At 42.1% G+C, this 15,377-nt stretch overlaps 1 protein-coding gene across 5 annotated transcripts in view; it reads left to right on the top strand.

The window, feature by feature from the left end:
- ldb2a (LIM domain binding 2a) overlaps positions 1-15,377 on the top strand; it is a 66,360-nt gene that overhangs the window by 47,841 nt on the left and 3,142 nt on the right. For 2 of the 5 annotated variants that reach the window (XM_068325597.1, XM_068325596.1), the window contains 5 exons: positions 875-997; positions 4,594-4,677; positions 8,606-8,729; positions 10,772-10,827; positions 11,546-11,692. In XM_068325597.1, coding sequence (XP_068181698.1) covers positions 875-997; positions 4,594-4,677; positions 8,606-8,729; positions 10,772-10,827; positions 11,546-11,692 — 534 coding nt within the window. The remainder of the gene's footprint in view (positions 1-874; positions 998-4,593; positions 4,678-8,605; positions 8,730-10,771; positions 10,828-11,545; positions 11,693-15,377) is intronic. The other 3 variants (XM_068325600.1, XM_068325599.1, XM_068325598.1) reach the window with 3 other exon arrangements.

The following is a 15,377-nucleotide window of genomic DNA, read 5'->3' as shown; positions in this document are numbered from 1 at the left end:
TGGGTGGGTGAGAAGTGAGGAAAGAGGGTGAATCGGGATGGGTGGTGGTGGTGGGGGTGTGATAGTGGGCTGAGGGGGTTGGAAAGGGGTTGGAAGGGGGGCGGGGGGCAGTATAGCCGCTAGCCTCTTTCTTGCTGATCCTCAGGAGACCATCTGCGCTGAGGGCATTGATTAGAGTGTGTCTGGTGGGATTACATCTTTGCCGTTGCCATGCCAACTAATCAGCTGATTTTTTTTTTCCCCCCTTCTCTCTCGGTCTCTCTGTCTCTCTCTCTCTCCTCTCTCCCCGGTTGTCACAGCAACAAAATACGGGAGAAGCGCAACGGCTTCAGCGAGCGCAGAATTCAGCTAAAGGGGCGAAGAAATGTTTTTCCTGTCACCGTCTCTCTCTCTCTCTCTCTCTCTCTCTCTCTCTCTCTCTCTCTCTCTCTCTCTCTCTCTCTCTCTCTTCCTCCTCCTCCTCATCCTCCTCCTCCTAATTGGCAACTCTCTCTGACCTGAAGTTCTTTTGTCTCTGGTGTAAACACACCCTCTCTCCAGATTACATTTATTTTCACATTTTAGAAATAGCTGGATGGTTTTGAGAGTCCCAAGGACGGACGATCTGAATGAGGGAAGCGAGTACAGCAAATATTGAGAGCATAATAGCTCGCTCCATGATACAAAAATCCTTGAACGAATTCCAAAAAATGAAGAGAAAGCCCTTCCAGCATTTTTTTAGTTGTCTTTTTTTTTTTTTTTAAATCAAAATCACGCCTGGCCAATGAACACCTCATTTGTGCGTTTTTATGTGTGTGTCCACGTCAACCGACAGCCACCGGTTAAAGATGATGGAAACGTGAAGTCACGTTAACTCTTCGTCGTCTTCCTGCAGGTTTGCACAGAGGGTCGCTTGATACTGGAGTTTGCCTTCGATGATCTGATGAGGATCAAGACGTGGCACTTTACCATCCGGCAGTACCGAGAGCTCATCCCCCGCAGCATCCTGGCCATGCACGTGAGTGTGACATCATTAACACGCGACACAAGAGCGCTGCAACACACACACACACACACACACACAACTGGACATGTCACCTTTTGAATACTAACAAGAGTTTCTTCACTCTGCAAATACTTTTCAGAAGTGATTCACGAGGGTATTAAATTTAAACGCCAACAAAGCAGTTTGGAGGGATTTTTGCAAACCAATTTATTTGCAGACATCAAAGGCCAAAGGATAAAAAAAAAAAAGAGCCCTTGTCTGAAAAAAAAAACAAAAAAAACAAGGTCGAATGAATAATCTGCTTAATTCCACTAAGTGTAACACATTTAGTCACTGGCGGAGCCGGAGCAGGCAGGTCTTCTATTTTTGAGTGATTTGAAACAGAAACTACTGTTAGGGCAAAATAATATTTCTTTTTAGAAATGAAAGAACTCAAAATTAAACATACGTTAGAAGTTACTGAGCTAAAACTGAATAGAATAATTAAGAACATAAAAAAAACAGGAACTGCTGCCTGATAGCTGACCATAAAGTTGAATAAAGATGTATATATATTGCATGACACTGCATTTGTGTAAACTCCTGTATATCTTAAACGCTTTAAGTGGTGATTTTACATTTATTTCCCCCCACGTTTCATCTCCTGGTCATTAATTCATTCATGATGCTCTTATATGTTGTTTTTCCTTTCAGCGCTGATACGCAACACAATCACTTTACAAGCAGCTCCTCCTATTTGCTTCATAAATAAAACCAGATTTATTACAAGTATTTTCAGTTAACCCCCATCAACCTAACGGTGTGTGTGTGTGTGTGTGTGTGTGTAAGAGGTGGCTTCGCCTGCATAGCCGGCTTCTTCCTCTTCTTTTCTTTTCTTTTGGCCAAATCTTCATATGAATTTTGCTCACCAATAAATTGGGCCCTCTGGGTATTCACACTAATTCCTGGAGAGAAGGATATGGTGGGTTATTGTGGGTCCTGGCCAGCTCTTCAGTGATTCCTGTGCGAATGTGGGTTCACTCTTTTGATCGTTGCCTGCGCTAATGAAAGCAGATACGGACACATGGGAGTCAGAATAGTAAAGTTGAATGTGTGGATTCCAGTGTCGACGCAGCCACGGTGGAAGGTTCTGTGTTTGATGTGAGCTGAACTACTTTTTACACCGGCGTGGAAATGTTTGGAAAGGAATAAAATGTGTTCTTATTTTATTTTTCAGAGATTTATTTAGTTGATGGAAAGTGTCACAGGAGCTTAGCGGCATAGCTTTAATACATACTGGGTGATTTTGAAATTTAAAGAAAATGCAATTTAAACATTATGATGATTAAAAGTATATGTTTGAAAGTTTTTCTTTATACAGTAGAACCTTGAGATACAAGTTTAATGCATTCCGTGACTGAATTCATAAGTCATACAAATTTTCCCCATTTAAAATAACTATTTAAAATCGTTTCAATACGTTCCAGCCTCGTAAAAAATCCCCAAACCCCCTAAATTATGAAAGAAAAAACATTTTTAATCAACCAATAGACACGCAGACTTTACCTGTGTATAATTAATTATATAAGTTATGTAAATAATGATAAAGAATGAAAAGAAATGCAAAAGTCACAAGAACACACGAGCTACTGTACGTCTTTACTCCACCAACGAGAACGAGATCCGGTCTCACTGATGTTGTATCCATCCGCCAACACGTGGTAAAGAATGAGATCCGGTCTCACTGATCCATTCACCAACTAGCGATGGTGTCCTGATGCCCAAGTCGTATCTCTGATTTTTGCTTGTATGTCGAACAAAATATGGACAGAGCGACGGCTCGCATCTCAAAAAGCTTGTATGTCGAGCAGCTCGTATCTCAAGGACCTACTGTATCTCCTTAACATAAATGTGAAATACAGGAATAGCACAGTTAAATAAAAGTCACATCCATTATAAATACAGTCAAATGTGAAAATGTAAAGATCTGCAGTCCCTGTAACGCCCACTAGGGGCTGACTCCAGAATCTCACATCGGCTTTCTGCAGAACTCCAGACTCTGTTTGGGACATAGACCCAGAGCTGTTCCTTATATTTCATTATATTCTTCATATTTGCAGGGTAAATAAATGAAAGGTAAGGTAATCATACAACCATATTACTTGAACTATAGATAATATTCAACCACATCAGTCTGCAGATATATGAGCAAATACAACCTATAGAATAATCGGAAGTACATTTTTAGAACCTTCAGTTGACAACATGTTGGTTCAAGAGGTTTAATTTTATTAGGTAGGAAAAAAATTGACATTTTAAAAATATGTTATTATAAATTGAAGTTACAAACGCAGTCCAGATGCCTCTACAAGAGTTTAACTATATTATGGTTTTATTATTGACATTCTCCTTGAGTAAATTTACTTGAAACCACTGCAAAGGAAACACATTTCATTCGAGAGGTGACGACGTAAGAACAAACACACACATGAAGCGCCATTGAGGGATTATATTTTAACTGTGTGAAATCTTCCCAGTGACCTGAAACGCTCTGAAGAAGCATCTTGAAACTGTCCTTCCTGATAAAGTTGCGCTGCACCACCTGTACGGCTTCTCCGTTTCCTTTTTTTGGACCGTTGCGATGCCATTTTAAATTCTGAGTGTGTTCTGCTGGAGTGTGTAAGGTGTTGTTGTTGACGCACCTCGCCCGTGTAAATACTTGCGTCGCCGTGACAAAGCGTGTTCAGACTAAATGCCTCTCGATGAGCAAAGTGCTTCATTTTTTCCCGACGGTCTGACTCCAGCCCGCCGTCGCTCACGCCGCTCTGCTGATGGAACAGAAGAACTCCCTCGCTTCCCTCCAGACTTTTTTTTTTTTTTTGAGCACAGAGATGCGACTGCAGATAGAATTATGCATTTTTCATGAGGTGGTGAATGCAAGTGTGCTCACTGCTAGTCTGGGCTATGTTTTGCTCTGTCAATACCTGCAGTTTTTTTTATAATTCCAATGCTTATTCTTGGAGTGACAAACACGCTCAGTGAATAATTTCATTCGCATGCCATCCTATAATTGTTATTTTGGTGTTTTATTTTTTTTCTTCTTTGCTCTGCATTCCTTATTCCTGTATAATCCATGCAATTTCAATCAGCACATTCAAAAATGCTCGTCAGTGCTTAATCTTCTGTCTGTGATGCTCCGATTAATCTCATTATATAAGGAAACACACACACACACACACGCACACACACACACAAGTGTTCAGGTGAGCGTAATCACTTTCAATGAAGATATGAAATTTGAAAATGTGTATAAATTTAAATGGAACTACAAAATAATGTCGAATCATTAACCCACAGTTTGACATCAGGTCCTAATGAAGGCCTGAAATACTTCATTCAGCTTCGCGCCACAAACTGAAATAATAAACCTTAAATCGTCGCATTTATGACTTGAGGGTGCGAATGTGTTGATTGTGCATATCTGATGAGGGCCAATTAGCTCTAATTGCCAGCAGATAATGAGTTTATTCGCCATCACTTGAATGCAAACATGACAAAATGCAGACATGTGATACAGAACGGATAAGTGAGTTTATTTTTCATCATTATTTCCCCGTCGATGACTTCAGGCACAAGACCCTCAGGTGCTGGAGCAACTGTCCAAAAACATCACTCGCATGGGCTTGACCAACTTCACCCTCAACTACCTCAGGGTAAGTGTGTGTGTGTGTGTGTGTGTGTGTGTGTGTGTGTGTGTGTGTGTGTGTGTGTGTGTGTGTGTGTGTGTGTGTGTGTGTGTGTGTGTGTGTGTGTGTGTGTGTGGGTGTGTGAGAGACTCATTCTGCTTTTGTTTTTGTTCTCCTCACACTCTAATGCACACAGAGGAACAATTCTTGTCCATTTTTAAACAGTGCGATTCATATTTAGGTCCGTTAAACACATCTGGTTGACACAAAGATGCTTTTATTTTGTAGGATATTCACACTTTGTTTTATTTAAAGCTGCCCTTGGTGCCATTGCACTTCCTGCTCTGCACATTTTACTTTTACAGATGTATCCAGTTAAAGTTTCACATGCGTTTAGCAGATATGCTTCCCCACATTTTCCTATATTCATTAATATAAATGATATAAATATAGCTCATACTCTCATTCATGTGATGAATATATTCTATTACTCCTGGGCATATGAAACTGGAGTGTATAATTTCATGGCATTACAAACAAACAAACAAACAAACAAAAAAAAAGCACATATTTCGTCTTTGCTCACTTGTTTTTCTACCTGACCACCACAACGTAATTTACAGAAATAGGAAGTATAAGCGGGTCTGAATTCATTAGTGATTATTTCACAGGGTTTTGTTTATGTTTTGTTTTTTTCCATCTCCACAGTTGACTGACAGCTACGATTTCCAAATGGGGAGAACGAGAGCGGGCGAGAGAGAGAGAGTGAGAGAGAGGCGAATTAATTGGATACAGAAAATTAGCATAACATTAATGAACGCTCCCTGTTGAGACTCATAATTGTGAAATGGCGCACGAATCGGGGGGAATGGCACCTCCACTGCCTATAATAACCCAGAGAAGAAAGGCATGCGGATGGGGGTGGGGGGGACGACAAAGGGGGTGGGTAGATACGGGGAGGAATGGTGGGGGGGGGTGTGTGTAGGTTGGATGTTTTTATTTTAGTATAACAGTGATTTTCTCTGAAGAAAGCAACTGGAATTCGCCTGAAACAGAAAACACATAATTCAAGGAAATGTAATTGAACACTAAAGAATTGGCTGCTGCCCAAACCCTGACTACGGTGGCTCAGATGGTTCATCGCCAGCCCAACAGGACAGGCGTGTTTTTTCTATGCTGACGACGTGGTTTTATTTGAGTCACCAGATTTTTGTTTTTGAGGGACGGTTCAGTTTGTCTCCCGTCGCCCCGGTTGTCTAAACCCCAAACTGTTTTGCGTCTGCGTTCATCAGCTAAATATGAATCATCATAGTTTTTTTTAAAAAACAACTATTTTTCATCTTAATGATCAACGTAACCCCTGTTCTGTGGATTCCTTTTATTTTAGTAGCATTAAAAACATCATAAACTACATGAGTCGTGAAAGGTAATGATATTTACTTTATTGAATTTTCTTTTTAAGCAATGTGAGTTCATCCAGATGGGTAATTGTAAATAGTATTCAGCCGGGACAAGTAAAATTGAAGGTTCAAGTACAGGTTATACTGCCTCATAGAATTTTTTTTTTTTTTTTAATTTTATTTTACAGTCATCAGTCCTGAAGAGGAAAAGATCTTAGCAGTCAAAAAAAGAAACGGATGATAGCGCTGATTTCTTCCGCCGTCTCTTGATTTCTGCGGCTCGTTTGCTGCAAAGTCACTGTTTGTCATTGTGTGTCTCGCAATTTCAAAATTATATTTCGCTGGACTGTTATCCTAGGATGTCAAAATAAAATACACCCTTTCCTCACATAACGCTGACAGTAATGTGCTGCTGGATGAAGGCCTTTCCCAGCATTTATCAGTCCTTCTGAAAGTGAGTGACGTTTTCCTGGCTGGAGGGTTACAACCGGCCTTTCTCTCGCTCTAGCAAACACGCACTCTAGTTTTTTGTTTTTTTTTATTTGGAGTATTTAAGCCTTTCCATGTACTGGAGCTGCCGGCTTCCTACCATTCAGCCTGTAAATAGCCCTTGTTTTCAGGCTGAGAGCCAGGGCTTGTTGGCTGAGCTGGGGAGGGATATTACGATGTCAGGAGGGAACTATCAGAGGAGAACAAGGGATTAGTCTGCTACAGGGATGTTCACTTTACCTCGAGCTGCGTGGCGTCTAAACACCACCATCCTGACGTGGGGAGTAGCGGCAGACATCACTATGTTCACGAGGGGTAATTTGTTGCTGTGTGGTTGTGGGAATGAAAGCCAGGACTGGTGAACGCCCCCCCTCCCCCTGTTTGATTTCTATATAAACTTCCCAGTCTTGTCAAGTAATTTGGATAAACGCCTCCCGACCTGTCTAGTAGATATAGATGCACGATGAGCGTCTTCTTCTAGGTTTCCCCCCTCCCTTTGTTTTTTCCTTCTTTTTTACCTGCGAGGGGGCTTCGAGACAGGATGAGCATGTTGATGAGGACTGACATCAGAAATGTGTGTGTGGTGGGCCGGTGAAGGTCAGATGAGATCATCTGAGCACGGAGCCAATGATTAACAGTCTCCTGTTTCCTGCCTGTCAAAGTGCCCTTGAGCAAGTTAGTGAACTTGCACCTACTTTCACTCCAGTTATTTTTCTAACCTTACATTGAACTCTGACCTATGAAGGCAAAAATAAATAAAGATATTGGCTGCTGGCTTCGCTCACCTGGTTAACTGTACAGTATCTGTTGTATAGATGTGAGAGAAATGTCCAAATCCACATAAGTTAAACTTTGGAGAAATAAAACTCTTCGTCTCGAGCAGGAAGTGCAACAGTGGCGGTGCCCCATTGGTGGAGAGATGAGCCAATCAAATATCAGGCTTATAATAATGGTGTGGGACTGAAAAGAATAATATAGAGCTCAGTACTGTTGAAACCATACCATTAAACTTATATCTAAGAAAACAGCTCACTGTTTAGATCTTTGTGTTTTTATTATTATTATTATTATTATTATTATTATTATTATTATTATTATTAATAATAATAATAATAATAATAATATTACTACAACTACTACTACTACTACTAATTATTATTTTATTATTAATAAGAATATTTTATTATTATTATTATTATTATTATTATTATTATTACATATTACTAATTATATTGTTATAAATAATAATATTATTTCTAGATATAAGGTCAGAAACACAATGAAGAAAAAAAAATTTTTTTTGAAGATAGAGGAAAGTCAGAAGGAAAGAGAAAACATTTTCATGCACTGACAATAAGGCTGCTCGCCTGGCGTTTAATCCCAGAGTTGACGTGTGATTGGTCCGGCAGGGAAAACAGCCCTGCAGCCGTCCAATGGCTGTCCTCCAACTGCATCAACAAGCATTCGCTGTTTTTAAAGAAGGGCCGCCTTTAATGTTATCCAGATGTTATCTGGCTAAGCTAAGCCTAATGTATTTAAGATGACAGTCTGACCTCTGCTTCCTCTTGCTGCAGAACACCAGAGATTTACGGTTTTTCTCCAGACTCAATATTCTGCTTATAACAGGAACATATTGATGGGGTCTGGAGCGTCTGACGGACTGTTTTGTGTGCCTGTTGGGTCGATGGTGGAAACGGCGAGAGTAAACTGTAGGAGTGTGTGTCCTACACCTTCTATTGTCAGTGGTAAACAGCTCAACAATGGTTGCCGGCATTTCACGCGTCCTTCCTTCTTCTCTCTTTTCTCTCCGTCTTCTTGGGTTTCTTTTGAAGTGCTTGACAGAGGTACTTTCTTAATAGCGTCCATAAAAAGTAGAATTACTGCCCGATTAATCACTCAAAGTCAGTCCGCGGGTGATTCACTGAGCGACAGGTTCGCTTTTTATGGATGTTGTGCTTTTTGGCGGGATAAGAGGCCGCGGCGGGTGGACGGGACACTTCTCTCATCAAATGTCCAATAAATCTGCTTTAAGTCATCGTTTGATTTTTGCCCTGTTGTGTCCGCAGTTGTGTGTCATCCTGGAGCCCATGCAGGAGCTCATGTCAAGGCATAAGACCTACAACCTCAGCCCCCGGGACTGTCTGAAGACATGCCTGTTCCAAAAATGGCAGAGAATGGTAGCCCCGCCAGGTAACTATCTGCTAAATCACACGTCTGTTCAAAGAAGGTCATCTGGGTCATGTTTCTGAGTAAACCTCCAAAAAACGGCCACATATCTGGAACATGAATAGTTTTTTGATTTTATTTGTCCACCTGCTTCTGTGCTCATAAGCTTGGGGGGGGGGATTAAATGAGCTATTCTTGTCGAAAACGACATATGAAATGCACGATCGTACAACGGTTGACAACCTAAATTGGTAATCCTCTCGCTTCGTGAGATTTAACCAAACATTCCTTTTATTGATTTAAAAAAAAAAAAAAAAAAAGCAGCTTTTAAATCTGTTCCATCACTAATTTTTTAGAAGAACGGGAATATCTGGGTTTTTTTTTTTTTTAATTGCATCATTTATGTTCCCAAATTTACCATTATATGTGTTATAATCCCTTTAAATATGCTTTACCTGTCATCTGTGTTGGAGTTAATCAGCATCCGGTCCTGCCTCTTGAATCTCAACCTCGCCAGTCTTAGCGGGTCCGCTCAGCTTCCTATGATTGATGTTTTAAGGGTGGTTTCTGACAAGTACCAGACTTAAATTGGCGATGCCGTCTTAAGGTGGAGTAAGAGAGAGAGAGAAAGATGGAGAGGAAAGCGGGCCGAGTTTTTTTTTTTTTTGGATACATCGGAGCGCCTGCAAATTACAGCAATGCCTAGCGAGGCGTGACGAGATGTCTTTAAAAACCAACACCAGTCGAACAGCCTTTGAGTCAGACCTGTGTAACTTTAATTAAGTGAGCCGGGCTGTAATCAGACCAGTGGATCCAGCTACCACCACCACCACCCCCCACCCCCCACGGCCAGCTGCTCCCCGGTGTCAACGACCTTCTTCAAAGAAAACACACAAAAAAAAAAAGCAACCTGGATCGCATTTTATGAATTTAAAGTCAAGCGTGCGTGTGTGTGTTTTTGTTTGGGGGCAACGCGATGTGAAATCCTGTGTGTGGGTGTGTGTGTGTGTGTGTGTGTGTGTGTGTGTGTGTGTGTGTGTGTGTGTGTGTGTGTGTGTGTGTGCATGTGTGTGTGAAACAGGTAAATAAGGTGTGATCTGTAGGTTTCTTAATTTTTAAAGTTTAGACTCTTTCCCATCAGTTCACACACCGTCGTCGCGTGTCCTCTCCCTGCGTTGTGACATGAACTTACAGTTTTAGCCGGAATCATGTATTTTTCCTCGTTGGTGGCGTGCTATTCCCCTTTTCCTGCAATTCTTCTCCAGCTTGGAAACTGGATGGGATTCAACCAGGAAGGAAGTCAAACGACGCATTTATGCTCCGATAAGTCCTTTTGGTGGGAAATGGAAGTGATTTTAGTGCGTCACCGGTTCAACATCGAAGGAAACCGCTCGGGTAGCAGGAATGATTGTCTCTGACAATGGGTCTGCTTTTTTTTTTTTTTTTTTTGCACACAGTCAGGAATTTAAAGAGAAAAGTTGATGATAAAAATTCCCCCTTATTGTTCTGCCTTTTTTTTATATTTTATTTACTGTTCTAGTTGTGTTTCTATCACGAGTCACTGGTTTGTCGTAACTGAATATGAAAGCATCTCCCTTGCTGTGATTAGTAAGAACCACCGAAAAAGTGTATTTCATTTTTTCAGGCGTCTGTTTGAAGATCACAGCGCCGTTTTTTTCGTCTCTCGAGATTAAAAAGATGTTTTCAAACGAATGTTGGCGGAATTTGCAAAATCATGTATTCGGAAATTGTGCTTTATCAAATAGTTTATAAGCACTGTAAACAACCAGATCTCTGTTTAACCTGCGGCAGCATTTTATGTCATTTTATTAGTATTAGTATTAGTATTTTATAGTAATTTTCCTTGTATTTTAATTTCACCTTTAGGAATTATGCATAATTCGTTCATCTAAGCACAATTTTTTACTATGTGGCATCAGTATGGATTTAAATGTTCAGTTATTTCTCTTTCCTTGTGCTCTTGTTGTCGTCTCTGGTCTCATTCTGTCTAAAATAACTTAAACGCTTGAATAAAAAATCAAATCTGATCTTGGCTCCGATTTCAGCTGGACACCCACAGAACTTCAAAACGGAAATATTTCCCACAAATCACAAAAAAGGTATCTTCTCTCTTACATTGCTAATAGTCTAACTATTAGTGAGCATGGTGGCGCTCGCCGGAATGAAATACATTTGTGTGTATGTGTGTGTGTGTGTGTGTGTGTGTGTGTGTGTGTGTGTGTGTGTGTATGTGTGTGTGTGTGTGCTCATCGTGGATGCTCAGCTGCATGTCCTCCAACTACCTGCGACATAACCAAGTCGAAATCTGAAGACGTAACTTAGATCTTTAACACACTGATGCTTCATAAATGTACAAATGTGCAGCATTTTAACAACACAAGCAGTGAGATTATTTCTAATCCGGCTCATGAAGGAACATCTCAATCGGTTTGGCGCCCAAATCAACGAATTTCTCTTACATTGAGCATCAGGATCCAACGCTGAGCATTGATGCAGATGAATCAGGGGTTCTATCTTACTGGTGCATGTCTTGGGAGATGTAACGCTCTCCAGGTTTCACCTTTTGAAGCGAACGAAGTTTGCATCGCCGTAGACTAGTCAAGCAACGCGTCTCTGCAACGCGTCATGTCTGTGTTTATCTGCTCTCTCTGCATGCATGCATGCATGTGCACGTGGGATTTTCATGCACTTATTTTGTCGGCGTGTCTTTGTAGCTCCTGGTGCGACGTCGTGCGACTTCACGGCCGCACGCCGCTGCACCCCTGTCTCCATCTGTATGCGTTATGTTCTTGGCATTGCCTCTGTTTGTCTTTGCTGGTCGCGCCAAAGCTGAGCCCGCCCGACAGACAACCACGAAGAGGAGGAAACGGAAGAACTCGGCCAGCAGCGCCAACAGCAGCGTGGGCACCACCGTGGGCAAGAAGCGCAGCCCCGCCACCAACTTCAGCCTCTCCAGTCAGGTACCTGTAAGCATCAGCTCCACTCTGGTTTGCCTCCTCTTTTTTATTTATTTTTTTTACTCTCTGATATTCCTAATGACTTTGCAGATATTAGGTTTAATTTATTTGCAGAAAATAGAAAGAAAAAAAACACATACACACCAGAAGGAGGAGAAATAAAAACAAAGTCAAAACCGTGCAGTGAGACGAAGAAACCACCAGGGATTCGTATCAAAACATCTCGCCGCAAAAAAGACAAAGACAGAATACATCAGATATCACAGAGTAACAAAAGTGACATTAAAAATCGTCAAAGAGGAAAACAGTATAAGAGCAGCCGGAGTTTTAAACAAGTAAAGGTGAATGAAAGTGTTCCATCGCAGCAGGTAGAATCATCTGTAGCTGCTTCCTTTGTTTTCCACCAGTTTGGTTCTGATTAAACTGCGTTTAGTTCGGAATATGTCGGTGTAATGGCGGCCCGGTTGACCCCCACTGCTCAGACCGAGTGGCCACAGCCTAGAGGTCTGGGAAAAAAATAATAAAAAATGGAATCCTGGGACTAAAAGAGAAAATGTGGGTGGGAAAAAGCGACTCCCGGGCTTCTCTGTTAGCCACCGCTGTCGAAGGAGGTGGTGAACTTGGTGAAGACCGGGAGCGGAGTCTCGTCTTGTCGGGGAAGAAAAACGTCTGAACGCGAGGCCCCGGTTGATAAATACAACTCTGATGAAAACGGCTTCGTGTCTAGTTCAAGTGCAGCTGCCTCTTGCTCATTTAAGTGGAAAATCTGCCGTTGTGTGTTTCTGAAACATTGGGGTTGAAGAACCAGAGCTCAAACATGGAGATCTTTGAGTAAAGACCAATGCAAAACTTGCTGGAATCAGTTCTGAACAAACCGTCATCCAAGAAACAAAGCAAGAAATCAGCAAAAAACAGATGCAGTATTGGCTTTTAAACCCCCTCCCAGGACTAAACTCTGCATTTTAGGGTGTGGAGGTCTGAATTTTCGCTGCTTGTGTCGCTAACGGCTCTTGACACCAGCAGAAGTTTAAACGGCCTCTTAGACAGCCGAGTGCTCCACCACATGCCCGCCACTCTGCTTGAGGATGGCGAGTGTTGTCTACCTCTTCCACACGCATTAAACTCGTACTACGGACCGATGAGCCGCGCTGGAGCGCCACTCTGGTGGTTTTATTTAAATACGGGTCGTTCAAAGCGGACGCCGTTCGGTTTTAACGTGCGTCAGGTAAGAGGGAACTTTGAGCGCTCCGGCCCCATCTATAAATCACTCACTTATTTCTCCTTATTATGTTTCAAAAGAAGATCCCATTTTTGACTTTATTTTGTCGCCCCTCGACTGTTTAGAAAGTAGTTTTAACAGCCCGGAGACATTTTTAAGTTTTTAACCACAGCAATCTTCCTCTACCTTTGTGCTTTAAAAGCTTTAACCCAGCCGTACAAAGTAGATAAATAGTAGATGAAGTTGTAAGCATGAATAAAATATGTTGTGCAGATGCGTTCATTGACAATCTGTTCCTGCGATGTTGAACGAAAACACTTTAGCACGTATGACAATGGATAAACACGGGGTTGTTACATCATCTTCATCTTCGTCACCTGCGCAAAGCCGGCTGTATTTGTAATATTTCTAAATCACACACACACATACACACACACACACACACACACTGTACTGTCTATTTTCAGTCCCATTCTTAGCTGTCTTGTCATCTTTTGAGATCCGCCGCCCCCCCCTCTCAATCCATCTCGTTCTTTTCCCTCATCCCCTTCGTCTCACACACATATAATGTACATCACGCACAAACACACACACATACACACACACACACAGTGTGTGCAATTGTTTTCCCTCCAGGAGGCAGTTTGGCATCGTGCCATCTCTCATTATCACCGATATCTGTATACACTATCCACCCCCAGCCCTTTCCTCCGTCACGTGCACACTTTACACTACCATCACCCCCCCACACACACCCATCCATTCCCTTCCCACACACACACACACCCTTAACACTCATGCCTTGCATTCAAATGCCTGTTAAAGACTGGCAGCATGGCCGGTAACATGCTGGTTACATATGTTGTGCGCCTGCTGTCTTTGTCTGAGAAGTTGTTCGTTTGTGGCTGAGCAGAAGCCTACGTGAGCCCAATGACAATAAGTAGTGGACCCTCGCAAGGGAAAAGGTGGGGGGGAACCAGTGGAGGAAGGAAGGGTGGGGAGTTGGGTGTGTGTTGAGAGGGGTACCCCCTCAAAAGATCTGCAACAGTGACCTCTAGTGGCCGGAATTTACCCAGCAGGCCTCCAGCTGCAGGTTCCTCCAGTTATTTCTGATAATAATTAACGTCTGAGTGTTTGGAGGCAAATTAACACCTGATCTATAATCAAACATCCATCTTCTGTGTATTTAAGTGGTCGATCATAGGTTGTAGGGTTACTTTTATGAGATTCATCACTGGGGTAGACAAGAAACTGGCAACAACAAAAATTGCTGAACTTAAAATTTCATGTACACATTACACCTGCGGATATAAAATTTAGACATTTTGATGTTTGAAAACCTTAGATTACGATCATATTTGTAGTCATTTGACTCGTGTTGATAAAACTTTATGGTGGTTCACTTTTTTTTTTAAGACCCTGAAGGATAGGAGCCGCTCATATATTTTTTTTCTTACTGTCAACAAATCCGGCTAAAAGACCAAAAGCAACCATAAATCCTCCTGGATCCTCCAAGGAGGATTTAGGGTTGTCTCTGAGGAGCTGATGTCCAACGTAAAAAAAAAAAAATTAAAAGAAAAAGATTAAAACACATCAGTGTCGCACTTTTTAAGTTTATTCAGACTCTGTCCCGTGTGTGTGTGTGTGTGTGTGTGTGTGTGTGTGTGTGTGTGTGTAGATATCCACTATTTTTTTTGTTCTTTTAGCATCTTCTTTGCATTCCCACCTGTTGTCTGGGAAGAAACATGTCTTCCAGCCCCCCCCCCCCCCCTTGTTGTCTCAATGGAGGGATTCGACCCATTCAAAGTCCCTGCTTATCCAGAGTGAAAGCTAATTCTTTAAGGAGATGAGTAGACCAATAGACATTATTAATTAGCTCACAATTAGCGCTCCCCAGTCTCAGGCTGGCCACCAGATGTTATCGTCTTTTTTTTAGGGTGGGGTGGAAGGGGGGGTGCCCAAACTTGGCCAGAGGTAGGTTGACGGGCCTCCTCGTGGGAACAGATGGTGAATGCAAGCCTTGTTGGCAATCAGCATGCTTTAGCTAATGACTTAATTAGCTATGCAAATTGACAAATCAGTGTGGATATTGTCATTTAGTTGAAAAGCTCACCTAAATTAATTAGCCTGATTAAGGCATAGTGGGGTGTAGAAGTGGTCGCTGGGGGGGGGGGAGTTGGGGATGGGTTGGATAAATAAACTGCCTCTCCCCATTTGTTCTCCTCATCCGAGTGTGTTTAAGTTTTGAAGGGGGGTGTTGTTGAGGTGGGGGTAGGGGGGGTGTTTGTTTGTCTCCTCACGCACCGGATGTGATCGTGCGCGTTTTGTTTTCCACCTGTTTCTCTCTCCGTGGGATTTTCGTGCGTAATTCCGGGTTGACCTCCACGCATAAAGTGCGACGCGCAGGGTGTGTGTGTGTGTGTGTGTGTGTGTTTAGGGTCACCAGTGTGTGACTGCGTGTCAAAGTGATTGCAC

The sequence above is a fragment of the Antennarius striatus genome, chromosome 10, assembly GCF_040054535.1.
Source record: "Antennarius striatus isolate MH-2024 chromosome 10, ASM4005453v1, whole genome shotgun sequence".
Taxonomy (NCBI): domain Eukaryota; kingdom Metazoa; phylum Chordata; class Actinopteri; order Lophiiformes; family Antennariidae; genus Antennarius; species Antennarius striatus.
The sequence above is the reverse complement of the archived record's forward strand: the minus strand, read 5'-3'. Positions and strand labels throughout refer to the sequence as shown.